Here is a 27,544-nt window from a genome sequence, read left to right on the forward strand (position 1 = left end):
CAATTTTATTTTTTGTTAATACAATTTAAAAGTATTTGTGACATGGATTAAAACAAACAAATAGACCTTTCGGTTACTTATACGGGGTAACCAATTTAAATATTTTGATTAGGGTTCGCTTTTGGTAAACATTTTTTATTTTGGTTGCGGTAACGGTACCGAGCAAGTTGCGGTTACTGGTTTTGTACCGGCTTAAATAAATAATTTAATTTTCATTTTATTCTACCACAATATTTTTTATTCAAAATCTTAATGAATAGAGCGAATAATTTGTAGAATGTGTGAAGTTTATAGAAGCTTTTATTTTATTTACTTTTATATATTTACTTATGTACGCTTAGCAACTACATATAACCACATTATTTTATAATTACATTTTTGACTTAGGGTTCTAATGCGCCACGTGAGCATTTAAAGACACAGCGACAGCCTATGAATAAATGTTAACATTATCTCATGCTTCTTTTCTTTGCATTGATATTGATATGTATTGTGAAAAAATCCTAACTAAACCGGGCCCCTAAAAGACAATTTTCCTAATTTTGTATAACCTAATGAAATCAAAAATATTATATACTCTTTTCCATTTCTTTAAATTCAAATATTTATTTATATTCATATTTTCGCTCCGTGCTCGGGAAGATATAGCTATGGATATGGCGATGTTAATGGGGACTGACCTAGAGTCCGTCAACAACTTGAGCTGCCTTGGCGATTGTGTTGACATCTTTGTTTTGGCGCGCTCATAAATCGCAATTTTTGGGTTTGTTTTTGTTTTGACTGTAGCTGCGGCTTTGTTTCAGCTATCTCTTTTAGCGGAAAATGTCTTGACGCAAACTCGATTCATCAGTCGATTGACAAGAGTCTTTCATGGGAGACAAGCGAATGGCCAGACAAAAGACCAAATGTCTGGCGAGAAAGGTAAATTGCAGACCAATTATACAGAAAGTGGTGGCAGAGAGGAATGATTCTATTATAGAATACTAAATATTTACTACATAAAATGGTGAAAATGTTAATCAAATAAAGTGAAAACAAAATTTGTTCTTATACAAAAATGTATAGGTATATTTTAATATAATTCAGCTACTAATGTGGTCTAAATTGTGAAAAGCAAGTGGGTATAAATAAGCTTACCTAAATTTTATATTACTAGATCTTTTTTTAGTTTCTATGGAAACCACTTTGATTTTGACTTTTACTTTTACAGCTTTTACAGCTTTTTTTATCTATATATTAATGATTATAATTAAATAAACTAAACACAGCACTTAAAGGTAGATCAGCTTTTATCAGCATTAAATAATATTGCAGTATTGCTACTTAATAAATTTTCCTTTTAGCGATTTCAATTAGCCTCGATTCCATAACCATATAAAACTCGCGTGATATTTGTTAAGACATCAATTTCCTTTTCCTATATAAGTATCAATAAACGCCTTCATTTCTATAAATATTTAAGAAACCTAGCGTCTGAAATGATTCACGCTGGTGGAAAAATGCGTGGGCACCGATCTGTTTCCTTAGCATTTCTTTCGGCCGGACTAAGAAAAAGTGAAATCTTAAAGTGGAAACTGCGGAATAAGCCAGAACAATAACAGGTAACGATACGTATTTAACAATATATATTTGCTCTTGGACTTTCTGCGACATTGTAAAAAGCAAACGGAATTTTTACAGACAATTATGGTGTATATATTATATGTTATTATATAGAATGCATGCACAGGTTCGTTGGGGTCGGGTGAAGCTGTGAGACAACAAAAGTGCTACGTGAAAGTGGGAAGAAGACACAGAAATATTTGTGGTACTTTTGTTGTTGCTTCAGGTTATATTTATAAAATTTCACCTCAAGAACGGCTGATCATCAACCGCCCGAGAGTCGAGCGAAGCAAAACATTCATTTTCATTTCTGGCACGCTCGCGAGTGGACGTGCGGACCGATACGCCGATAATAGCTATAGCCCAGTTCGATACCCATCCATATATATATATATATAGTGTATGTGGGGAGGTGCAAAGATCTGTCCATAGATCTTTCACCTGTCGCGCAGTGCGTGAGGGTGCGATATATGCCAAAAGCACCAGTAACCGCGTCGCGAGTGTTGATTTAATCCGGGGAAAATACATATCGAACCTCAGTTTGAGAGTGAAGCCAGTGAAAGTCCTTTGCCGCCAAGGCATGCGAATATATTTGCAAAAGTTTCGCGAACCAGCAGCAAACAGGAGAAACCAACGCAAGTGAGTCGGGCGGGGAAACATCCTCATTTTAAACCCGTTTTTGGAAACGCATTCAAATGGAGATGAGCTCGGCGCATTCAATGGCTGCTGATTATGTAAAAAAACGAACGAAAAGGCGTGAGAATCAGGCGAGAAAAGGAGCTCGTGAAAATGTCACCTGGCTGACAATTCAGTTTTCCCAGCAGCCCGCACACCCCCACACTTTCCACTTTCCACATTTGTGAAAAGTTGTCAAAATTATTTTCATCTTCTTCGGCTTCGCGTTCAAAATTTATTAACACATTTTGACATAATCATGTATACAAATATATGTAGATTAGGATCTGTTATATATATGGTGTGCATAGCTCATCAAAAAGCATGGCAATAATTTGCCCACACACCGATAAACACCAACACACATACAAAGACGCACATTGCTCATACGCCGTGTTGCTGCCTTATTTTTAGTTCGATTCAATCAGCGACATTTTCAGAGATTTTCTATTTCCATTTTTGCTGTTTGCTGTTTGTGTTTGTCTTTTGCCCGCTGATCGCTTATCATTGATTGCTTTGTTTGCTTTTGTTTCGGTTTCGGTTTTTCTTGTCTTTTCCTTCTCTTTCGGCTTCCTTTTGGAATGTTTGCGGTTCGTTTCTTATATTTATTTTCATTTTCACACCTCTCACACAAAACATGTAATTTCTCGTTTCGAAATTCACAAAAACATGCGGAAGATTAAATGAGAGCGGTTGGGTTTAAATTTATGAGCCGCCTGAAAGTAGGCAACAGTTTTTCAGTTTTCCTTTTAGCCTTATTGCAAGCACTCGGCCTTTTTCCTCTCGCTTCCCTTCTATCCCACCAACCCCTCCCAATCCTCTCGCTCTTTTCGAGAGTGCTTTAGCTTGGCGGAAGTTCAAGGTCGCTGGCTGCATTTAAGAAGTGCCATTGCAGTTGGCTTGCAATAGATACTCACTCGAACAAGTTTTGCAATTGGTGCGCCAATTTATAGACTAACTTTTATTAAGCTGAAAGCTTAAAACATAATTTTTCAATAGTTCCATGTTTTAACCGTTTTAAGTAATTGGCTCAATATATTGATACAAAAAAAAAACATTGCCAAATATTCATTCATTCAATAAAGAGTTTTTACACTTTCATATGTGCTGAATTACTGCAACTTTTTAAAATGCTAAAAGGGAAAATGGTGATATAGGAACAATATATGCACTTTTAAACTAAAACACTGCCTTAGCATAAAAAAACCATTTTAATTTAAACACCTTTTATTTAATTTATAAACTTTGAAGTTTAAAGCTGACAAATTCGGGGATCTTATTCAATTTTAAAACGGTCAAAATATTTAATTTTTGTTAATAACGTAATAAAAATAATGTTGGCATGTGGATTATCCTGAGAGGTATCCATATTTAAATATAGCTTTCTCAATGCATTTATTTTTCTAAAAAATGTTTAAAAAAAAACATACTTTACACTAAACAAGAAAGAAAGCAAACTTCGGCAAGCCGAAATTCATATACCCTTGCAGCTATTTCAAAAAATTATTATTTACTTGTGCGTATGTTTAAAAACATTGAAGCTATGATGATTTGCAGCTTAATTATTCGATAGTTCCTATGGCAGCTATACGATTGTTCCTATGGAAATTCTGAAATATATAACCATTACTATATCTCGAAGGACTAAAAAAAAAATTAAAAAACACCAAAGTTATAATTTTTTTGTATTTATTTTTATGATTGTTCCTATGGGAGCTATATGCTATAGTCGTCCGATTTTGATGAAATTTAAACCGTAAATCTGTAATATTTAACCATTACTATATCTCAAAAAACTAAAAAAAAAATTAAAAAACACCAAAGTAATAATTCTTTTTTATTTATTTTCCGATTGTTCCTATGGGAGCTATATGCTATAGTCGTCCGATCCGGCTCGATCCGACTTATATACTACCTGCAATAGAAATATAACTTTTGGGAAAGTTTCATGCAGAATTTTTAATAATAATACAATGCAGCTTTGTCCCCATACAAAACATTAATGGATATGTCTTGTAAAAAGTGATGTGTGTTAAATTTATTTCCTGTGTTCGATATACTGATGATTCAGCGGAGGAAGTTCGGAAGTAGTAATGTCATTATAGATTCGGAAATTGGTTTTTCCTTGTTTTATTGTTTCTGTTAATTGGAAGCAACTTTCCACCACCTTTGCGAGTTAATTAAAATGATCTACTTTCGATGCCACATGCCCGCCCCCACCTGTTCATTCATTAACCTGGTCAAGTGTGTGCAACCAAGGGGCTTATCTGTCGCACTGCACAATAAGCGAACCGTAAGCGCATTCCGAACTTCACTACCTTTCACTGTGAACCGCCCATCGGTCTTCATCATTGTTTTGCTTACCGCAGCCTTTGAGGCCGTGTAATTAAGTTGGCATCATGCGGCTTATGCGCAGCGTGTTAATGGCCAGGTAAATGGCTGCTGGTCGCTTTCTCCGCTCATTTCGGCGAAATAGATCTGACCATTGAAAGGCGGCTGATTCAATGGATGTCGCCAGGGCGTCTCTCCCGGTTCGATTTGTTTCCTGTTGAACTGCGGCCAAAAATGCCATCGATTAATCATCAATTTTGGCAAAGTCAATTGCTTTACCTTCAAAATGCTTTTTGTTTATTTTCAGCCAGCAGAGTTAACAGCCAAAGGAACAGGCCCCGTTCAAGGGCGCCTCGGATACCGTAGTGGAAAAGAAAACTAGCAGGACTAACTGTAAGTAATGACCGCTGAAATTGGAACGTCACAACACTTTGTAGTATAAAGATTTCCCCCTGGGAGAGCGGGATCTTGCAGCCATATTTCCTAAAAGTTTCGATTGCATCTGCTCCTCTGTCTGCTCCGTTTATTTATAGCCCACGAGTACTGTGCAGTTCTTTTTTTGGCCTAGGAGTGCCGACTGCAGCCTCTGAATTCCGGGCTAGAGAGTTTCTATTTTCAGTGCAGTCCCAAAAGGGAGATACATATACAGAGCCAGAGAAATGAAGTTCTGACCTTGAGAAGCGTGCACAGAAAAAAAAGCTCCGGAAATTGGATAGTTTTCGCAAATGTTTCAAGTTTAAAAAAAAATGTGAAGGAGTTTTAAACTTTTGAGTGACTATTAATGTTCATTTGGAACTGAATTTAGTCAAGTTTTCGTCTCATAATAGTTATTGTTTTCAAGTTAACGTATAAATCTTATTAGGACCTGGGCTGCATTACAGAATAGAATAGAATAAATAATAATAACGAATTAATAATAATTAATTTTCAAAATAAAATTCGGGCAGGCTTAAATAAAGTGAAAAAAAGAATAAAAAGCATGTATATTTACTTTTTAATGTACCCAAAATTTCAAAATTCAAACAAAAAAGAGTGAACTGCTGGACTTAACTTTGATGAAAGTGAAAACTTTTCAATTAGCACGGCGTAATGTTTGGCGGGTTTGCCGGAGGGGCGATGGTCGGCGAATTCGAGCGATGCTCGCTCCAATTTTCAATGAAATTTATTTTTAGGGCCCGTTACAGCGAGATACACAAAATCTCACAAATAGCCCAGCAATGGGATATATGTAGATGGAAAATGCCGGCGTGCGTCCGCATGAGCAAACCAGCTCAGTTGATGACGTCAAGCGTGTGCGTACAAGTATGTGTATGTACCGAATTCGGTTGCGATAAGCCATTAAGGAGCCGATGTCCAGGTCCTAGGCGAGAAGTGAGAACTCCATTTCGGAGCCACGTGCAGTACGAAGTAGTCATTTGTATCTTTGTATCTCATTAATGGACTGCAGCCATAGGTACAGATACATACGCACGATGCCAAGAATATATTTTTGCGTTTATCTTATGATCGCGCAATTTGTTTTGTTTCGCTCTCGCTCTGCTGGCGATATACATAAGTATCCGCAGATACACAGCGAAAATGGGAGAGAGTGCCGTGGATTGTATATATTTAAAATATTGTAGACTGCTTGTGTGCTTGGCAATTTTCACTTGCCCTCAGTCGCTTTTTACATTTCCAATCGAATTCTACTAGGCGCGTTGCACAGCAAAAATTATACAAAAATTATAGAAAAAAATTCAAACGAAACCGTACCGATTTAGATTTATAGAAAGTAAAGTAAGGCGAACGGAAATCGATTGTACACATTTAATGAAAGTGCCCAGAACGAGTTGGAAACGATTGAGTTTTAAGGATACTTGCATTGCCAAAAACCAATTGCATTTTATGATTGCCTTCGAGTGCCGCTTTAACAGCAACAGCAAGGATTGCCAAATAGTTTCCCATTTCTATTGGTGAGTTGGGTTGCTATGTATTTTTATGCTTTTTTTTTTTTGGATTTCTGTTCAACTGCGGTTGACCCAAATTTCATCGAATTCATTTCCATTTATTTGTGTTGATTTCAATTTTCAGTGCTTTGCGTTGATGATTTTCTGTCACCAGCTGTCAACAGCGCGAAAGTTTGACCCATTTTGGTTCTTTTACTTTTGGCACACATTTCTCTGACGGTCAAGTGTGTGTGTTTCCGTTTCCTGTTGGCCGTTTACTGCTTCCTGTCGCATAATTCGACTTGGTCTTAACCCCCTCAAGGTTAATGATTTTCTCGGCAATTCATTGTGTAAACAAAACATTGAACAACTGTCGCCATCAATCTGCCGTTTGAATTAAAACAAAGAGCAGTGAGCAAATTTAAAGGAAAATCAGACAACACAACGTTCTGGCTCAAGAGCATTTAAGATTTTCACGGATAATTGGTTTGGTATTCTGCGAAATAACTAACACTGCTGGCGAATGCATTCAAAGCTGCATAGGAGTATTCCGGAAATTTATTTTAGCAGCCATAGCCATATGACCTCCCTGCGCTTTCCCGTTTAAGCCAAATGTGAAAGGGGATTCCCGGGGTTTCTGGTGGTGGCTTCCATTATGCTGGCGTGCATCTTTTGGCTATTCATTTTAATCCTTTCAGCAGCGATTCACAAATGCAATGGCTAAATTAGATTCGCCACACACACTGCACTCCGCTCGAAACCAAAAAGGGACCTCCACTTTCTGAAAGACCACCCATTTGCCTTTTTTCAGCACGCACAATTAGAGCGAGCGACAAAATTTCTATTCAATTTGATTTTAAGCGCATTTTTCAGTTAATTGCACTTTGTTCGCATATGTCGGTAAGCTCATACATATATCCACTTTTTCCGATGGCATCATTGTGAACTTTTGGCCGCATTAAATTGATGCTTTAAATATCCGAAACCAAACCAAACCAAACACGACAATAATGGCAACCAGGCGCACGACAATTAGTGGTGGCTAGCATGGACATGGAGCACCGATTCCATGACTACATCCTCCCACATTCCGCCTTTATTTACGAGCAGGAAGTGCGCATTGGTCCGAGTTTGTGAGCGACACACGCGGCGTATACGCGATGCATATTGCCAGCAACTGCGAAATCGTATTTATATTTATACTTCATATACGGCGCTGGCTGCTTTTCTTCCCTCTTAATACGAAATGTGTGTCATTTTTATTATTAAAATCTCTACTGCGGCCAGCAATGTTCCCTTTTCCATAAGGAAAGCGAATGTGAGGAAGATATTGCAGAGTCTTAAAATATGTGGAAAGTAGCTTATGAAATTGTGCAATACAAACTGATATATATTTTTGATTCATAGCCACAGTAAAATTTACTCAAAGAACATGCAGATTATTTGAGTTATTTGCTTTTAAGCAATGATATATATATATACCCCAATATGATACTTTAAGTACGACATTTGTTCAAACCTTTTTTTGTTGAAAAGTTAATACTCTCTTTATTTTCCTGCCAAATTAAATGGATACATGAAAGATAATCGAAGTGAAACGTTTAATGAAAATACATTTTGGCATCTGCAGAATATGCATATCACCCGTTTAAACGAATCATGTTTCGGTTTGTCTTAATATGAATCACGAATCTTTTGAAATATAAACTCCCATTATTAAATCGTATTTTTCATTGCTTAGTGAAAAGGTGAACTGATGTTTAAATAATGCTTGAATTTAAGTGCAGCGAAACAGGAGACACACATAACATTCTGAATTCTCATGCCAAAACGTCGCTTTCCTTGGATTTCATTTGCTGATGAGCGAAAATAGAGGGGGAGCGAACATCTGATACTGTTGAGTATCTCGGGTTCGTCTAAATAAACTTGTCAGAGCCGCTTTTAATGAAGCAGCCATAAGCAGATTTGTGGCTTAGTGTATTTACCCGGGCCAAATGAAGTCGACTCGCGACTTACGACAACGAAATGGTCAATTTATTGTATGACTTTTGGGGTCTGTGCTGTGTGCTCATTCAAATGCAAGAATTTCGTAGGAATCGGATTGCTCGGGCTTTTTTTGCGGCGAAGCTTACCGCCTAACAGACGGCCTGTCGTCTTATGATGAGCTTAGGTGGGTCGGGGAAGGGGAGTTTGGCGGTCCTGAATTTATAATGATATGAATATCAAATTGACAGCGCCTCGGCGGTTAAATCGAATCAGGCCTAATGACTGTTTTGCATTTGATTCCTCTCCCTTTTCATGTCAGTGAGCCATGGAGCAATTTGAGCAGCTGCTGACGTGCTGCGTCTGCCTGGACAGGTACCGCATCCCCAAGCTGCTGCCATGTCAGCACTCCTTCTGCATGGAGCCCTGCATGGAGGGACTGGTGGACTATGTGCGACGGCAGGTAAGGCGATCATCATTAATCATCCCACTGTGCGAATGCATGTAGCCATGAGGAGCATTGTGTGCGTGCGGCAATTTGGTTAACGCCGCCTACGTCACACATCCCAGATGTACAGTGCGAAAAATGTCGATTTTTATTTAAATTACAAACGAATTAAGAATTGCAAGCAAACGAACCTAGGCTAAAAATTTTTTTGACGAAATTCCTATTTTCTGTATAGTCCTATATACACAATATAGGATATATACAATTTTTTTCATATCATTATCTTTAATTCATTTATAAGCATTTTTAAGATGAAGTTAAACTAAGCATTGTCAAAGCTTGCCGATATTTTTAATGTTTTATTTTAACCTGATTTAAATTTGATTTCTATTTAATTCAGATTTATTTTAAAATATATATTAATTTGAAACAAAAAGAATTTTTCACAAAATATTATTGTGAAAATATTTAATTAAATTCAAATTGGTTTCAGCAACATTTAAAATATTTTATTTAAAAAAGTACTACAAGATTTCTGCTTCGATTTCATATTGTACTATATGTAATTTAATGAGTTTTGATTCAATTTTCACCTCAGTGTAACTGCTTAACTAAAAATCGCGCAAGGGAAGTGAAACGAAATGAAATGGGAGGAAAAACAAAAAGGCGCCCAACAAGACGCCCCCGAAAATGTTGTATTTATCTTGTTGCTTGCGGCGCATTTGCGTAGATATCTTGCCGAAAAATTATATAGAAAGGCATGGATATATGTAGGCTCGAATGAACCCACAAGTACACGAAAGTGTGTATCTGTGTGGTGCGCTACTTATAGAGCGCCTCTGTCTGCATGTATTTATAAATTTTGTTTTGGCCTTTAGCCAGCGCCACGCAAATAATTGGGAAGCATTTTCATTGTGTTGGCCAAACTCAAGAAAAGAGAAACCAAAAAAAAATATTTATGTGGGGAGAGAAAACGCAAGTTGCAATACCTGACATGCTAAAAGAAAAGCCACAAACTGAAATTGATCTTTATGGCAAAAAATTGGATGACAGGAGATGAAAAGCGCACTCAAGATGCCTTCACATGCAACTAACAAAATGTGAAAGGTTTTTAAAGTTGCGAACAGATGAAAAAAGTTGAAAAGGTCAAAAGGGGTTTAAGTAAATATAATTCTAAAGCTTAAAGCTAAGAACTAGGGATTTCATCTTTAACTCAACGCTTTAGGCAAATAAATGCCCAAACTAATAAAAACACTTTTGCTAATCATTTAGGTAAAATGCCCGGAATGTCGCGCCGAACACCGGATACCCTACAATGGCGTGCAGGCCTTTCCCACGAACGTCACCCTGCAACGGTTCCTGGAGCTGCACATCGAAATCACCGGAGAACTGCCCGATCCCACATCAGGTAGGATTAAACTATGCAATTTTAATGTTTCAAGTTTCATAAAAAAAAGGATTTCCCTTTGGGAAAAAATACCAATTACACGCCGGCAAATTCCCAGGGACAAATAGTTCAAATTAAATATAGCCCAGTGCACAAAGATAAAAGACAAACAACCATGATATTAATAAAAATTATTGCCATGTAATCATTGATGTAACTTTAATTAAATTCCACTGAAAACATCAAACGAAAAGTGTTAGGAATGCTGACGGATAGCAAAGGCTCAAAAAGTAGCATTTGCCATTATGTTTGGCTTTCCAATTAAAAAGTCAGGCACTCTTGCCATCTGATAGCAATTAAAACTAAGCAAAGCCAAATTGATTTCGTTTGAGCAATTTGCATTTGGCCCAAACCAAAATTTGGATCAACCACCTCTCAAGCATGACTACGCAATGCTATTCGACAAAACTTGATGGTCGTGGGTAAATATGCAAATGGCTTGCAACTTTTGGGCTGCAATCAGTATCAAGAGTCAGTTAATAAGGCAGACAAAGCTCTTTGCTTTAACTATCGCACCGAAAGAAAATGAGATGATGTAATAACTTTTAAGGAATTTTAGATATTGATTTTATTGTGAATACACAAATGTTTGGTTAGGCAAGTAGGCTTTACCGAGTATAAAATGTTGTAACAACTTATTTAAGTATATGCTTCCAGTTAGAAAAATTCTTTTTTGTGCATCCCCAAATATTTTTTTGCTTCACAAATTTCCTGAGCTATGCAAATGTGTGAAACAAAGGAATCCTTTTCGTGTTATGGATATGGCAAGGACAACGAGCAGTCGTACAACTTTTATGTGGAATTTGCAAATTCACTTTTCCATATGATTACACGAGAAAATACAGAAGCCAACTATTGGCATAAAGCATTGCCTCCATCCTCCTGCTGGTTTTTAGATTTTTGTCAAGCGGGAAAGCTGGGCGAGCTGAAAAAGCCACTGAGGAGGGTTCATCAGGCATTGCCAATGCCAGCAATTGATGCAGAAAAGTTTACTTTTTCATGCTGTGACTGCTGTAGCACAACCGACAGCTTCATCGCCATGTTTGCATTGTAGCCCCATTGCTGAGACTCGTTATTTGCATTTCCCCAGCGAAGGCATCCTATCGCCAACAAGCCAAAGGATCCTTTGCCAAGGGATGTGACACACATAAAACGAAAGGCACAGGGGCAAAAATCGTATGAATATCATGACTTCCATCTCACTATAAAGATCTTAACAGTTTTGGCATTAGCATTTGTCTTTGGTCTGGCTATTAAGTCAAATTATTATGCTTGAACACATATTTAGTATTCTGGGAATAAAACTACCAATTGTATTAATGATCCCTTTAGTTAAAAGAGATACCGTTGCGATTAAAAGTAACTTTAACTTTCTAGTTTTTTATTATGAGAAAAACACAAAAAAATATCTAATAAGTATTGTGGGACAATTTGAACCACCATGAAAACAACATTACATTTTTTAACTGATTTGCACTGCTCTTTTTACGATTTTAAAACAAGGTACATAAAGTCAAGAACTTAAGTTTTCTGTTTGCATGAAATTACTTTTCCCAGTGCAGAGATATGCACACGACTCTAGCTGCATAACTGGCGCTTAGGTGCAGTTGATTTCGTGCTCTTGAAATCGCATTAGTGAATGCAACAGACATCCGTCTCGACATCCCCATCCCATTGAGCTCCCCCACTAGAATCCTTGGCATGTGGCAAGACATTGTTGCCAAGAGTGCAAATTGATGAGCTGCTGCTGCTGCCGGCATGCTCGGCATTTTATTGTCCAACTCAAGCAGGCAGGAAGTCGTTTGTGAGGCCCATTTGGGAGTGTGCTTTTTGGCTGCCAGCAGTGATTTTTAATTGCTTCCCCTCTGTCCCTTGCAGGTCAAATTATGGAGCGTTGTGGCGTCTGCTCGGAAAAGGCCTACCTGTCCCACTGTGCGCACTGCGAGAAGAAGATCTGCGAGGACTGCAAGAGCGCCCACATGGACATCCTGCGGCGCGAGATCACGCGATTCAACTCACAGGTGGGGAATTATGCAAATTCGGTGTGGGTATAGCCAAAACACTTATTTAGTTCAAATAATATAGCCCAAGAAAAGGTTTAAGTTCTTAATTTTATTAAAAGCAGGCCTAAAACAATAAAAAAATTTATCTTAAAATAACAATCAAAATTTTATTTTGCGACAAAATAATCATTTTAAAACAAATCAATAGAGAATTAAAATAGAAAAAAATGTCAAACAATGTATTTAAGTGGTTAAATTCCAAAATCAAACTTTAGTTTACATTCACAACATTTATACCATTGTATATCATTCGTTTTTTGATTAAAAAATATACATTTGGCTCTCCAAAGATGTAAAACGACAATATTGATTGTATGGCACTGCCATGCCTGCTCTTTGTGAATAACAGCTTAATAAGTACAAGTTTTTATGCCTTACTTATTTGCCAATAAAATACCAAAACAGTTTTCGTTGCCAAAAAGGGTCGTATAAACGTAATAAAAGTTACAAAGTGGCAATGCCATGACTCTGAATTAGTTAATTTATACCATTAAGGACTCCTTAGAATTACACATATCTGCTAAACCCCTTCTGATCCTTAAACCTCCTTCTTCCGTAGATCCGTCGCAGTTTGCACCGCCTGCAGGACTCGCTCGCGATCATCGAGAAGAACACGATGAGTCTGCAGACGAACGCCATCAGTGTGACGGAGGAGATCGATGAGATATACCAGCGCATCACGAAGGCCATTAAGGATCGCTCCGACCAGCTGAAGGGCGAGATAGATCGCTACTTGGCCGTGGAGCTGCGCAACCTCACCACCCTGAAGGCGAACCTCGATCTGGAGATCACGAACATCACCAGCAACTGCGACACGGTGGACAAGTACATGAACGAGACCGTGGAGTGGGACGACTGCGAGCTGATGGACACCAAGGAGATCTTCCTGAAGACGGTGGAGTTCCTGCGGCACTTTGAGTACGAGAACAACGACTACAGTCGGCGCGTGCGCTTTCTGGTCTCCATCGATCCCAATCAGCTGGTGATGAACCTGGCCACCTTCGGTGACCTGAACATAGCGCCCCATTCGACGCCGAGTGGCGGCTCCGTGAGCAGTTCCCACCTGGCGCCGCCCAGTGCCCTGCAGCCGGGTTTGATGCGCTCGAAGAGCGACCACCGCCTGGCCACCCAGTTCCGCCAGCAGGAGGAGCGCAGTGGCTACAACGACGAGCCCGTGCTGGGCGGTCGCAAGTTCGGCGAACGCCCGCAGCGCAGCGCCACCCAGGCGAACAATGATCGCTACGGGCGCAGCGGGGACTACGATTACGAGAACGACTACGAGAACGAGGGTTCTTCGGGCAGGGCGGGCAAGTCCTCCCGCTTCCGGTCGCGTTTCGTGAGATCGCACCAGAACGACGACTCCGACAGCGAGCAGCAGCAACAGCAGCGCCAGCAGGAGCTCAAGGAGCGCAAGGATCGCGTACTGGACAGCGAGGATGTGTCCCGCGGCCAGCTGAGTGGCATCATCCGGTTGAGCGACTGCTCCCGAGTTGTCCAGCGGCTGGCAGACATTGGCAAGGAGAAGAAGGAGAAGAAATCCGATGCCGCAGCAGCAGCTCAGGCGGCCGTCCAAGCCGCCATCCAGGCCCAAAAGGCGGCCATGCAGCGCCAGCAGCAGAAGAATCAGCAGACCGCCGCCGACGAGGAGGAGCTGGCTCGCCAGAAGCGCAAGAACGCAGCATCTTCTTCGGCGGCCGGAGGAGCGGCCACGTCGACGTCCACCAGCGGAGGTGGCGATGCCGCCAGCGATCAGCGAGTAACGGCCCTGAAGAATCGGGGCGGCGAAGAAAGCGACGGCAGCTCCAACCAGGCGGCGTCTCCAGTGCGTAATAGTGCGGCATCTGCGACGCGGGCTGAGGTAAGTGTGAATGAGGCAAATACAGAAGAAGAAGGCGTGGCCAGTGACTGCAGTGACAGCGAAGAGGAAGAGGAAGAGGAGGGGGAAGAATCTGTAGCGGCGGAAATCGAAGAGGCTCCCAGGGAATCTCTTAACCTTCCAGAGGAATCTCTGCAAGCAACCTCTTCCGAAGAAACCGAGGAGGAAGAATCCGATTCGGAGTACGAAGAAGAAACAGCCACCGAAAGTGAAGAGGAAGGGGAGGGGGGAGAGGAAGATGAAGAGGAAAGGGTAGCTGAAAATGAGACTCAGAATCTTCCAGTGATCAATGTACTACCACCCGAAAATGATTTAGTCCAAAAAGTGGAAAATTCTCCGGAAGATCACATAAGCAGTCAACAACCTCCAGAAGAATCAGATAAATCTACTGAACAAAGCCCAGGGGAAGAGGAAGAAGAGGAGTACACGGAAGAAGAGATTGAGGTCACAGATGACGACGAAGAAGAAGGAGATGAAGAGGAGGAGGAGGAAGAAGTTTGAGAAATTTATTTATAGATAACAAAAGGATAGTCAAAGAGAAGATCAAAGAAGTAGCACCGAAATGTCAGTTAAATACTGTTGAAAATATATGGGAAAACACAACTCGAAACAATAATATACCTGATATATTGACGTAATGTTCTAAATAGGAACAAAAACTAATTTCGTCTAGGGTTACAAATCGAAAACTAAAAATAAAATGTTACTTAACGTAGTTATTTTAAGTAGGATGATATTTCACCAAGTAATATCAAGTTGCAAATTACTGTGTAGAATTTTAGATCGCTGTCACTGGAGCCTGGCTCAGTATTTTACCCTTGTGTTTTGCAAACTCCCGCCGAAAGAAATTAAAACGATAATTGCGTATACGCCACTGTGTGCTTCGTTCTTTATTTGTGCTCCATCGTTCACACTTCCCCTCCGCTCCGTAAGTGTTCTCCTTGTTATTTTGTCGATCCAGTCGAGAGAGCAACTTAACATAACTGTTTATCGTTACTTTTACTGTTAATCTTACCTAACCAAAACCATTTCCCCCGAACTTGTCTCATTTCGTTTCGTTTTGATTTATTTTGATTTACCTACCTTATTTTCTGTTCTTGTTATTTCATGTGTACGTTAAGTTCTGTCTTTATTTATTTACCCTGATTGTTTTTATTATTTCCATTTGGTTTACTTACGTTTATTGTCTTGTGAGCGCCTTTCACCTAATGCTGCTTTGGGTCAGAACCTTTGGCCCCCGACTAAATAATGTGAATGCAATGCGCGGCAAAGTTTCGGCCCAAAGCTCGGACATCAGAATTGTACAATATTGTATACACATACATATATGGATATATATATTTTTTTATTTATGTAGTTTAACATCCTTTACCTTATCGTTAGTTAGAGACTGCACAAATTTAAAGCCAATAAAGCAACCAGAAATTACAAAATTCCTTTGATGTAACAAGTATTTTCTTTCGATTCTTTCTGTTTCTCCCTTTCTCTCTCTATCTATGTATACCTATCTATATCTCTATCTCTATCTTTACCTTTAATCTACATATACATTTCTGGGAATCTCTCTTGCAAGTGGACAAACGATGTGGTAGTGATGTTAATTTGCTTAAATGTTACTAAATTTCTTTGGCAAATGCTGTCGAGCTGAATAAACCACAGACCCTGATCAATAAAGCGACATTCCTCCCGTTTTCTCTCTAAACTCTGTCTCTTTCCCATCATTTCGAATACTTTTTATACCATTCTTTATTTTGTCGTTGCCGTTTTGTTGGTTTACAATTTCTGATGTCCGCTGTAAATATTTCTGTTGTGTATGTATTTCTTTACCCCCTTCCAGTTTCCCAACCCCCGCCCACCTCCTTCTTTCGCCTGTCATGCATTCACCAAACACATTGTTGCCACGCCCCCCCGTCAGCCGCCCCCGAAAAATGGCAGACGGAGCCAGGTTCAATGGCGAATATTTCACCATCATGCGACTGTCAGCGATGCGGCTGCTTCCGTCAGTTTAACAATGTTTCCAGCTGCCAGTGTGTGCGTGTGTATCCGTGTGAAAGAATACACCATACTATACTATACTATACCATAACATACTATACTATATATAGGGTGTGTTCGTGGAGCATTTGCCATAGTGACATATGCACAGTTGCTGCATATTTGTCTTGCTTCTGGCATTTGTCGAATCGGAATAGGAAAAGGTTGTCTGATCAATTAGGGCCACATCAAAGAGAGTGGACGAAATATCGCATCTAATGAAAAGGGTCTGATGCCAGGCAATTCTTATTTCTTATTTCCTCGAATTTTATGATTAATTTAGTTGGTACTGGAAGCTACTGATGGCCAAGGACTCATAAAGTCATAGAAACGAGAAAGGACATTTTTATTTAGCCAAAAAACTAATGGGTAACTAACTAACAAAAAAAAAAACCGTTTTTCTTCAGGGGACCTTTTGCAAACATTACAATTATTCATTCATTTTTAAGGTAAAACATAAAAGTTTACTAAAACTAAAAACGAACTTGCGATTGTCATCTACTTTTTATTTCTAATATAAAGATAATTGTGTATGACTTGTATTTGACATACAAATTAAAAAAATTATTGTATTTCATGGAAATGCATCATTGGAAATAGGGCAAATAGAAACAAGAAGGAAAGTTGAATGATATAAAGTTTACAAAATGTAGTTGCACAAAAAATAAGGAAATTTGAATATCTAACGTAACCGCTTAACATCCACTACTGTTTTAATTAATATACCACTGCAAACAGAAACATTTTCCTGAAGTGTAAGCTTTTTTAAACCTACTTACATGAACATTTAAAGGAAATAACAGGCGTTGAATTTCTTGAGCCCATCCGACTACGAACCCCCAGCCCATCTGCAATCCACATCTCAACATCGCCATCGCCATTGCCATCGCCATCTCAATTTCTCTATCTCTGAATCTCTATATTTTGCATCTGCACCGCATTCGTTTTTCGTTCCGTCGCTTGCCAACACCGAAACTGAACTAACTCAGACCGCCAGCGCCACAGACTCTGATGCAACTCCCACTCCTACAATCCAACAGTCGAAGCCGCCCGTTTCCGCGCAAGTGGCGGCGGTGAAGAAGACCCAGCGATCCGGTAGCAGCGACAGCAGTGCCTCCACCGAGAGCTCGGCGAGCTCAGCGGCAGCGGCGGCGGCTGTGGCAGCCACATCCGCAGCCCCGGCGGCACCTGCCTCCACTGCCTCCAGTGGCAGCAGCAACTCCGCCGCCAGCCAGCCGGCCAAGGCGCCCAGCTCAGCCAGGTACTCCACTGCCAGGGACACTACGGCTGTGCCGGAGAAGAAGCCCTTCGTCAGCCGCTTCCTGCCGCAGCACAGTACCGCCAATGCGTCCAACGGGTCGGCGGACAAGAAGAAGGCGGAGTCCAGTTCCAGCAGCGAGGAGGAGACCAGCTCGGAGTCCGAGTCCGAGTCGGAGCCGGAGACCAAGGCGAAGACCAGTGCCACCAGCAGTAGCACCACCAGCAAATCCACGCCCAGCAGCGCCGCCAGCTCCACCACGGCGGCCAGTGGCTCCACCACCGGCGGATCCTACCGCGATCGACTGGAGGCCCGCCGAGCCTCCCGCGACGACAGCTCCTCGACGGCCGCCGGTCGGAGCAGCTATGCCACGCCCTCGAGCAGCGGCTATGGGAGTGGCAGCGGCACCAGCAGCGGACGCACGCGAGCCGTGCCCGCTCCCCATCACGCGAGCGAGAGCGAAGACCGCTATGGCAGCGGCACTGGCAGCAGGTATTTCCATCCACCCCTACCCAAAAAAAAAAAAATAAAAATAAAAAAACGGTCTAGCGTTTTCGTGATTTTGAAGTTTCTATAACCAAACTAATTTGCATGGCTAATGAGGCGAGCGGAACAGATATTACGACAGAACACACACATAAGGTAGTCTGCACAGAGAACTTAATTCCACAGACTTCTAAAAGGTATCTGAAAAGCCATTGTTTCGCTTTCTAAAAGAATGTCCATAATTTCTTTAATTAAAGATTAGTTTAGTTGAGTTAAGTTTTTGAAACTAGCTAAGTGATTTAATTAAATAGTTTTGCTGAAAAGTTGGTGGGGCAATTTGTTATTTAGTTAGCAAATTACATACTCTCAGTTACGTTTAGATAGTCACTTTCCCAACATAAATTTAAAAACTTAAAGTAGACACACTATCAACTAAGTTTTTTTTTAAATAATCTAGAAGTTTATGATATCAAAATTGCTTAAAGTTTAATTAATTTAATTTTTACATATTGATTTGGGTAAAAAGACCTTGAACTTTAATTAATACACTAAATACATTTTGAAATCTTGTTGGAAAGTGACACGCACACATTCGCCTAGTCAGATTAACAGGATAAAATCTTTTATGCCATTCAATTGGACGGCAGAAATAATGTTTCTAAGATTTCTGAGGAATTTCGTGTTGTTTTGTTCTCTGTGCAACCGCTTAGTAGCTACCGCTTTTTAATGAAACGATAACGATACATATCTGATGAGCATGGCATATAAATTGTGTGTGTCAAATATTGCAGTTCGGTGATTTGTTTTTCTCGTTTTATGCCACACTAATTGAATTACCTGTAAAAACACGGCCTGCAATTAATTTACAATTTTAATTAGGTACACATTTGCACACACGACTGCAGAGTGGCTTTAATCGATATGCCTAATGGATAATTGCGTTTGGTTTGGTTTGGTTTCACAACGAGTTCGATACGTTTTAATGTCTGCTTTCTAAGACTCTCTTTTGTATCCCATTGTATCTCACTGCTGCAGCTTTGTACAAGTGCTCCGTGCTGGCATTAACCTGGCATTGGCCACCTTGTTGCTCATACGCCTCGTGTGGCGTCTAATTGTCAAGTTCATAACCTTTACATAGCAAACAACAAAACACAACTGAACACAACACAACACAACACACAATCCCCGATAGGTAAACACACACAGTACACACCGTTCTATCACTCTTTTTTCTTTTTTTTCTTTGTGTTCTCTATATAATGATCTTTGCAGTGCTCTGCCCTTTAGCATACCGTACATAAGCAGACCCAGCCGTGCTCGCTACCGAAAGCGACTCACCGATGTCTAGCCCGATATATTGTACTATATACTGTATTATATATACACACCTATGCGAAACTCAGGCCAAAACGACTCCGAATTCAATGCAATTCGTAGTTCAATTGTTTGTTAACCCGTAACGATGAATGAGTTCTCAAATCCCCCGCCTAACCCACTAAGCCAACTCATGTTAAACGAGCGCTTAACCCTATTGATTAAATATTTGGATGCTCGCTGGAAATAAAATTGAGCAAGTTCACCGTTGAGTACTCGGAGTCACCTTCAATGGGCAAATAGAGTCGTGATGATGGGCCCTTTCAAAGAGCCACTCAAAGGGCCGCTGGAAATGAACTTTACTTCTCGCTTTCCGTCTGTTTTTCTGTTTTTTCCGCCTTTATGTCTCTCTGTCAATACCCTTTTCAAAGGGATCAATGCGGCCCGTTGCGAGTCCTTTGTGCCTGGGCGACAAAACTTCTTTAATTTTACTTTTGCACGACAACAAATACCGAACCCTTTTTCCCCTGCAACAAATCTAGCGTAATGTAATTACCACAGTCCCTCCGCCAATTTTGCACCACTCCCACTTAATCACCCTCCCTCGAACTCGAATACTCCTTCCAGGAACAATGCGATAAATTGCTATTTGCCATCAGTCCGAGTGCCAGCATATATTTTTCAGAAGTCTATCAGTCAGTCTGTTTATCATGGCCGTAGTTATTCTGGGTGTTTGTTTAGTGAAAACTGAAGCTGGATTTATGCTTTTCACGAGAAAGCTAAAGTTTCCAGCTGCATATATTTCAGTTTTAACCGGGTAACTTGGACTTGCGTAAATTGATAGATTTAAAGGGGATATTTTCACCAAATATATTAAACTTCGAGAATCCAATTTCATACATGTTTAAACCAACCTCAAAGTAATTTTTGTCTTAATGGATTACGGTGAAATTAATAACAATCTTCCACCATATTAGTTGCCGGTTTTGGTAACGTCATTTTCCATTTGCTTTTATTCCGGTCTTAATATAATATATCAACGTTTTAAAACTAAAATTTTAAGTTTATTGTGTTGTTACAAAACCTTTTTGTGAATTTTACGATTGCCTTTGAAAAACAATGAGCAATTAAATAAAAAAAATAATAACCATATCAGAGGTAAACACGTTTACTCTAGATTTAATAATTAGCACCGTTCGTGTTCATAATTTGTAAAACGATACTTCTAAAAAACTCTTTCAAGCTGCTAAATATGGCACAGCAGGTATCGGGTGGTCGTTGCTTTTGACTATATTATATCCACTTGTTTAAGCTCCTTTTTATCGTTGGCAATTAAGCAGTGTAAACAGATATGCAGTGGCAATTGCTGTCTTTTATTTTGCAAAAATCGAGCGGCAGCAAAAAGTGCTGCCTGCTTTTGTGGGCTGCTGATGATGCTGCCTGTTGCTTTGCTTTATTTGCCCCATTTGCACCATTTGCATTGCGTTTTTGCACTCGTACTCACCTAGATTTAAGCATTTAATTTATGTCCTTTTTTCGTGCTTCGGTATTCGTTGATCTTGTTGTAGTAGTTGTTGCTTTCCGTGTTTCCTAACCAGCCCAACCACCCACCAACCAACCCAAACACACACCCAGAAACACAGACACGGACGCCTTTTGGCGCCATAATTTCAAGTACTTAACCGAACTTTTCCCAACTACTTTGTTTAACTTTCGATAATGCGAAATGTGAATTTAATTAGAAACTTTCTGCTCGGGCTCGCTATGTTTAAATAGAATTAAATGGCTAATAAATGCGACCTACGCTCACAGGTACAGCCACGGACCTAAGCTAGTTAAAAGTTAGTTAATTAAGCGGTGGTTGTCCCAGGGATAAGTCTAAATTATAAAATGAGACACACAGCAACAGCTACGGCAAAGTCAAAAAAAAGAAATACGCACCATGAATACACCGTTTTAATCAATTACAAAAAATATAATATAAAAGCGTAGAAACCAAACCGAACCAAAAACAAAACCAAAAACCGAACCGAACCGAATCAACATTTTTGCAGCTACACAAGCCGCTTTCTAAACAAGAGCAAGAGCAGCGCCATTGTAACGCAACCCTCGCTATCCACGCCCACCGCCTCCTTCGATGAGGACGCCACCGGAACGGGAACCGGCGACGACTCGGACAGTCGGTACGGAACGGGCCGCTCCCGCTACCTGGCCATGAAGGAGCGCCGCACCCGGCTGGCGCGCAGCCGCTCCTCCCACCAGTTCGGCAACGAGGACGAGGACCTGGATGAGCCGGTGTCCCCCACCACGGTCTCGCCGTCCGCTTACCTGGCCTCAAGGTGCGCGTGAGACACCAGATCTTTCAGCTATATTCAAACCCTGCCCCTTCCCCTGCCCCTGTCCTTGACCCTTAGTTTGTACATACGGGGTATATCGGCTGTACATAGACATACTCGTACTATATTTATATATCCCGTCCCGATGGCATATTGTATTGTCGTGCGCTGGGCGCTTTCATTGTGCGTGTGCTGTCCCCACGGTTTATATTTTTTTCTAATTTTTTTGAATTTGATTTTATGGTTTCTTACTTTTGAGTTGAGTTTCTGTGCGTGCCACGTCCGAAGTTCGCCACGTTTCGTTCTCGTTTATGTTGCACTCTACACTAATTCAACTTTTGGATTACTTTTTGGTTTCTCTTAATTTTGTACTTTTTGGTTTTTATTAGTCACTCACTTGTGGTTAAGGAAGAATCAAAATTCTGCGCGTTTTCAAATTAACCGACATTAACTGGAAATCAACCAAGAAGTTTGCCCCTTCTCTAAATCCCTATGTACATAAGCAGCACTAGTTTTCATGCACTAGTCTCATTTAGATCAGCAAACTGAGAAAAAAGTTGTTTTGAAACCAGGAATACTAATCTGCAAACATCAGTATGAATTACTTTCAAAACGATGGAACCATTTTTTTTTTTAAATAATATAATAGATTTAAAATAATAGATTTGCTTTGCTTTTGAAATACATTATTTTTGTAATTTTCGTAAGAGCAAGTGTAATTTTTTTTTTTTAAAAAGACAATATTTTCTTTAAGAAATTTAGAACACAGACCAAATTGTTTAAGTTCCTAAAATTTTAGTTGTATGTTATAGGAAGAATGCCAAAAAAATGTTATTTGCGTACCTTTTGAACTTGGAAGTTAATTTTCTTAACTGCTTTAATTAAAATTATTAAACAGTAAAAAACACAAATTTTTTTCTTGTTTGACGACATTTCATTTATATGATAATCTGTATTATATATTCTTTTGTACTAAGAGGTAAACACAGCAGACAGTTTGATTAAACTTAATAAACACATTTAGTGGGAGTGAAGCATTTGTCTGGTTCCCGATTTCAAATACAGCTTTTCTTCTCAGTTGAGAGCGCCTCATCATGTTCGAAATCAGCCAGAGCACTCGAATCCATGCCATTTCACCATCCACCCATCCCCGCGGGCTCGTCCCCGAGACCATTTGCTAATTGAGATGCCGTTTCAGGTACAGCGGATACGGCAGCAGCGACCTCTCCCGCAGCCGCTCCTCGCACGCCCTGAAGTCGCGCGACAACTCGCCGATCACCGACCGCGGTGCGGGATCCTCGCGCTCCGGCGGCCTGGGCGGCAGCTCGGCCACCGACAGCAAGGACGGCGAGGCCTTGAGCTCCTGGGCACGGTACCTGAAGAACAAGTACGGTAACAAGAGCAGCAAGGACTCGGCCGGAAGTAGCAGTGGCGCACGCGACTCGCACGCCGCCAGCTCCACGTCATCGGCGGCGGCGGCGTCGTCGCATGCGCACGGCTACGGGAGCGGGACGAGCGGGGCGAGCGGACGCAGCACCGCCAGCGACGTGTCCCGCCGGCTGAGCCTCGGACTGCCCCTGCGGCAGGCCAACGAGCTGGCCTCCTCCGACGACGACGGGTCAAAAAACGGGCTAGGCTCCCCTACGTCCCCTACGGTAGCAGCAGCAGCGGCAGCAGCCGGTATAACCGGAGCGGCAGGTACTATCCCTAAGCAGGTGTACCTGCGCAAGCGCCAGCAGCTGTTCCAGCTGGGGGGCCGGGGGAGCGAGCCCGGATCCTTCACGTGGCCGCGCGGCCTGGCCGTCGGCCCCGACAATAGCATCGTGGTCGCCGACTCCAGCAACCACCGCGTCCAGGTCTTCGACTCCAACGGCATCTTCGTCAAGGAGTTCGGGGAGTACGGCAACGGCGAGGGCGAGTTCGACTGCCTCGCCGGCGTGGCCGTCAACCGCATCGGCCAGTACATCATAGCCGATAGGTAAGTGAATACTACGCTTTACATAATATTATATTCAATTTTTGTAAATATTGGTTAATTAACCAATAAAAATTATTTTTTAACAAATTTATTGATCTTTCTGGCTATATTAACAATAATACGTTTAAAAATGTACTCAGTTTATTTTATATTTAACTCAGTTTAATGTTATTATGTAACCACAAGGTTGTATTAATAACAGACTTATACATTTTTGTTCAAATCTATTACAAATAAATTTTTTCATCCCTTGTAACTAAAAGCAAAGTCAAGTGAAATAAGTCTAAAATACAGAAAACATATATAAAATTTGTTAAGAATTAATAATATAATCATAAAATTAAATTTATTAATTCCTTAGAAATAATCATAAAAAATTAATAAAATTAAATTCTTAAAAAATAATTAAATACCTTAGTACGACAATTTTCACGTTTATGATTTGCCTGCCATTTATTCAATATCTTCAAGAATAGTTTTTCGTTTACCTTTAACTAATTTGTTCGTTTTGCTTGTTCCGACATTATTACATTATTTAATTGAAAAATGGAAAAATGGAAAAATGCCATGCCCCGTACTTGTAGAAAAAAGGTTATAAAGAAAAGCTGGGCACCCGAAACTTAGTTAAAGTAAAGTCTAAATCACAGAAATTATGAAGAAAAAAGAAAAACCGAAACAAAAAATTACATTTATTAATACTGAACAAATACTTAAACAACTAAGAGAGTTGACTTTCACGTTTAAGACTTGCCTGCAATTTATTCAACATCAACTCGGACCGTTTTTAATTTTGATTGAACTAATTTGTTATTTAAATAATATAAGACTAAGTTAAGCACTTCAAGTCCAAAATTGACTAAAAATTGTTGTATATATTTATTTCAAGCTGTTGCTATTCCCCGCACTTGTAGAGCAAAATGTTTTAGGGAAACCTCCTCCCAAAAGCAGGGCATAGAAAGTAAAAAATTGATATTGGCTACTTTTGGCGGTGATACTTTATCTCCGGCCGGGTGAGCATCTGCTGGCGGTCAGTCTGCGTTTTAATTAAGTCGAAACAAAGGCGCATGATTAATTCGCAGGCCCTAGCTCCGCCTCTAATTGGCAGGGCTAAGCGCATAATAGCCGCGTTAATGAGAAACATGTGCCGGGTCAGTCGGGCGGAGTGCGAGTCTTTGGCGCTCCTGCACATGTTATCTGCAACCTTTTTACGAGTGCTCCCCGCTCCGAGCTCGCTGTCATTGTTTGACGCAAAACCTCGTTAAGCACCCAGAGCCGGGGGTATCCTCATTGTGTGAGTCAACTTTGATTTTGCACGTTAAGCGGCTTAGGCCTAAGCCCGACACCCACCCACCCATCCACCCACTCTGAGCAGCATTCACATCCAGCATCCACCATCCAGCAACCAACAACCTGAAACCCACGACCGAAAACCGACTACCCACGCCCAACACCTTGGAATTCCGAGGAGTCGCGACTTGGCTAAGGGACCCGCGAATCTTCTTTCGGGGACCCGTAATGAGATCTCCCTTGGCTCCGGTTCACAATTAACGGGGAATCCGCCGACTTGATGGCCCTATAAATTGGCCCGTCCATTTACATTGAGAGAAAAAGACTCAATAGGTCCTTAAAATCTTTTCTTACCGAATTTCCGAATTATAGCTGAAAACTTTTTCAAACTTCTTTATATTCAAAACAAAAATCACCATAGCAATTTTTAGCTTGCAAAACTACTACATTTTTGTTTCACTTAAAGAAAACGATTTTAAAATACTTTAATAGAACTTTAGACTCTATACAATGTAGTTTAGTCAGAAATTTGCAAAATAAATAAAAAAATTATAACTTTGCTGTTATCGGACGAAATCGGACTACTATATCATATAGCTCCCATAGAAATAATAAAAATATATTTAATTACTATCGAATAATTGAGCTGCAAATCATCATAGCTTGAATGTTTTGAAATGTAAATCAAATTTTTAATAATTTCAATAATATTAAACTTTTGCAATAGCTGCAAGGGTATATGAACTTCGGCTTGCCGAAGTGTGCTTCCTTTCTTATTTTTCATATAAAATAACACATCATCTGAAGAAACTAGTTAAATTTTAGAATTTTTTTTAAAGTTTTATTACGACTTTTATTAATTTTTTTCTCCGTGCATTTTCTTTTTTCTCGATTGCAGATACAATCATCGCATACAAGTGCTCGATCCGCAAGGACGATTCCTGCGCGCCTTCGGTTCGCAGGGCACCGCAGATGGCAAATTCAATTATCCTTGGGGCGTAACAACCGATGCACTCGGCTTCATTTACGTGTGCGACAAGGAGAACCACAGAGTGCAGGTGAGTCGGGGCATGGATATTGCCATTTGAGGCTCCGTCCGCAGCCATTTTTCGGCTCGCCTCCATCTTCAATCTCGATTTGCATGCAAATATTTATATATTCAGTGGGCAGGTGGATAGTTGGGGCAGTGGCGGTGGCAGAGGCGGTTGGCTCGGGCTTGCCCAATTTGTCACACTCGAGCTGCACCACCCGCCTCCTCCTCTCATGCTAGAGCAGCAATTTTCATGGGCTTAACTGGAGTATATATATATATGTATATGCGAGTTTTTGTGTACTCTTCTGCACGGTCCATCCTGGCGAGTGCTCCTGCCCATTTCAATTTGCCAACTTATATCGAATATTCGCACTCGTCAGGTTTTCCAATCCGATGGCTCCTTCGTTGGCAAATTCGGTTCCTGCGGCCGTGGCGAGGGACAACTTGAGCATCCGCATTATATAGCCGTATCGAACACGAATCGTGTGATTGTTTCCGATTCGAATAACCACAGGATTCAGGTGAGCCAATACCCTCTTCATGCCTGTCTGGCCATGTGAACAATTTTAATTAAAATATGCTCGCCGTCGAGATTCGTTTGCAATTTATTTGACCTTCCTGCACCTTCCGCTGTCACCTTTTCGCATCCGCAGATTTTCGACGTAAACGGCAAGGTCCTGTCCACGGTGGGCGGCGAGGGTTCCGACGACGGCCAGTTCAAGTTTCCCCGGTAAGCAAATCGAATTGCCACTTTTAATTGCGAAAGTGCTAACGCGCACCGCATAATTTTTTCTGCAGCGGTGTGGCCGTGGACGATCAGGGCTACATATTCGTGGCCGATTCGGGCAACAATCGCATTCAGATCTTCAATCCGGACGGCAGCTTCCTGAAGACCTTCGGCTCCTGGGGCTCCGGCGACTCCGAGTTCAAGGGACTCGAGGGCGTGGCCATCATGTCGAACGGTAACATTTTGGTCTGCGATCGCGAGAATCACCGCGTCCAAGTTTTCTGATCGGAACGAGGGAACACCATGGAAGAACCATTGCATTATCTCATCTTGAGTTGTCTTTATTTTGTCTTTAACTATTATTTGTTATGCAGTGCCAGAGCAATTATTGCCACTATTTCTATGCCTAGAAATTGTGTCAATTAGCCATGAGGAAAAGCTGAAAAAAAATCGAAAAACTTTTTGTTAAACTAGAGCGAAAAAAGAAACATTTGAATAAAAAAAAGCGAAAACTCGTCAGAGTTTGAGTGAACAAAATGTTCGTTTCCTTTCGGCTTATATGTACATTTTGAGTGGGGGCCCAGCTGTTTATTGCTGCATTCAAGTATTCCCTAATTGAGATTTATCTGCGTGCAGCCCAACAATTTCCAAATCTGCCGCACGCCCCCTCAGTTTTCCTGCCCCAGGGCACTTTATTAAATTAAGATGTTCTGTGCCAGCAAATTGGAAACTTTTTTCGTA

The 27,544-nt window shown here is 40.8% G+C and overlaps 1 protein-coding gene across 12 annotated transcripts; it reads left to right on the forward strand.

Moving 5' to 3' along the window:
- The first annotated feature begins 1,883 nt into the window (after positions 1 to 1,883).
- Positions 1,884 to 27,340, forward strand: LOC128255803 (RING finger protein nhl-1-like). 12 transcript variants are annotated; one of them, XM_052985564.1, is made up of 13 exons: positions 1,884 to 2,241; positions 4,916 to 5,001; positions 8,839 to 8,979; positions 10,237 to 10,372; positions 12,290 to 12,432; positions 13,034 to 14,794; positions 17,425 to 18,134; positions 21,497 to 21,781; positions 22,977 to 23,756; positions 25,942 to 26,101; positions 26,457 to 26,597; positions 26,730 to 26,806; positions 26,875 to 27,340. In XM_052985564.1, the coding sequence occupies exons 3-13, from the start codon at positions 8,845 to 8,847 to the stop codon at positions 27,086 to 27,088; spliced, it is 4,542 nt and encodes a 1,513-aa protein (XP_052841524.1). In that variant the 5' UTR covers positions 1,884 to 2,241; positions 4,916 to 5,001; positions 8,839 to 8,844; the 3' UTR covers positions 27,089 to 27,340. The 12 variants fall into 12 exon arrangements, with proteins under 12 accessions (XP_052841524.1, XP_052841512.1, XP_052841515.1 ...); XM_052985552.1 differs by having other exon boundaries at positions 1,885 to 2,241; positions 13,034 to 14,332; positions 17,374 to 18,134; XM_052985555.1 differs by having other exon boundaries at positions 1,885 to 2,241; positions 13,034 to 14,296; positions 17,374 to 18,134.
- The last annotated feature ends 204 nt before the right edge of the window (positions 27,341 to 27,544 follow it).

Source organism: Drosophila gunungcola, assembly GCF_025200985.1.
Source record: "Drosophila gunungcola strain Sukarami chromosome 2R unlocalized genomic scaffold, Dgunungcola_SK_2 000012F, whole genome shotgun sequence".
In the NCBI taxonomy this organism is placed as follows: domain Eukaryota; kingdom Metazoa; phylum Arthropoda; class Insecta; order Diptera; family Drosophilidae; genus Drosophila; species Drosophila gunungcola.

What these genes read in the sequence shown, in the direction of transcription:
- LOC128255803 (XM_052985564.1), top strand. Translation starts at nt 8,845, where the DNA reads ATGGAGCAATTTGAGCAGCTGCTGACGTGCTGCGTCTGCCTGGACAGG. An exon ending in ACACGGAAGAAGAGATTGAG is followed by an intron (nt 14,795 to 17,424) that starts GTCACAGATGAC and finishes ACAATCCAACAG; the next exon opens with TCGAAGCCGCCCGTTTCCGC. An exon ending in CAGTACATCATAGCCGATAG is followed by an intron (nt 23,757 to 25,941) that starts GTAAGTGAATAC and finishes TCTCGATTGCAG; the next exon opens with ATACAATCATCGCATACAAG.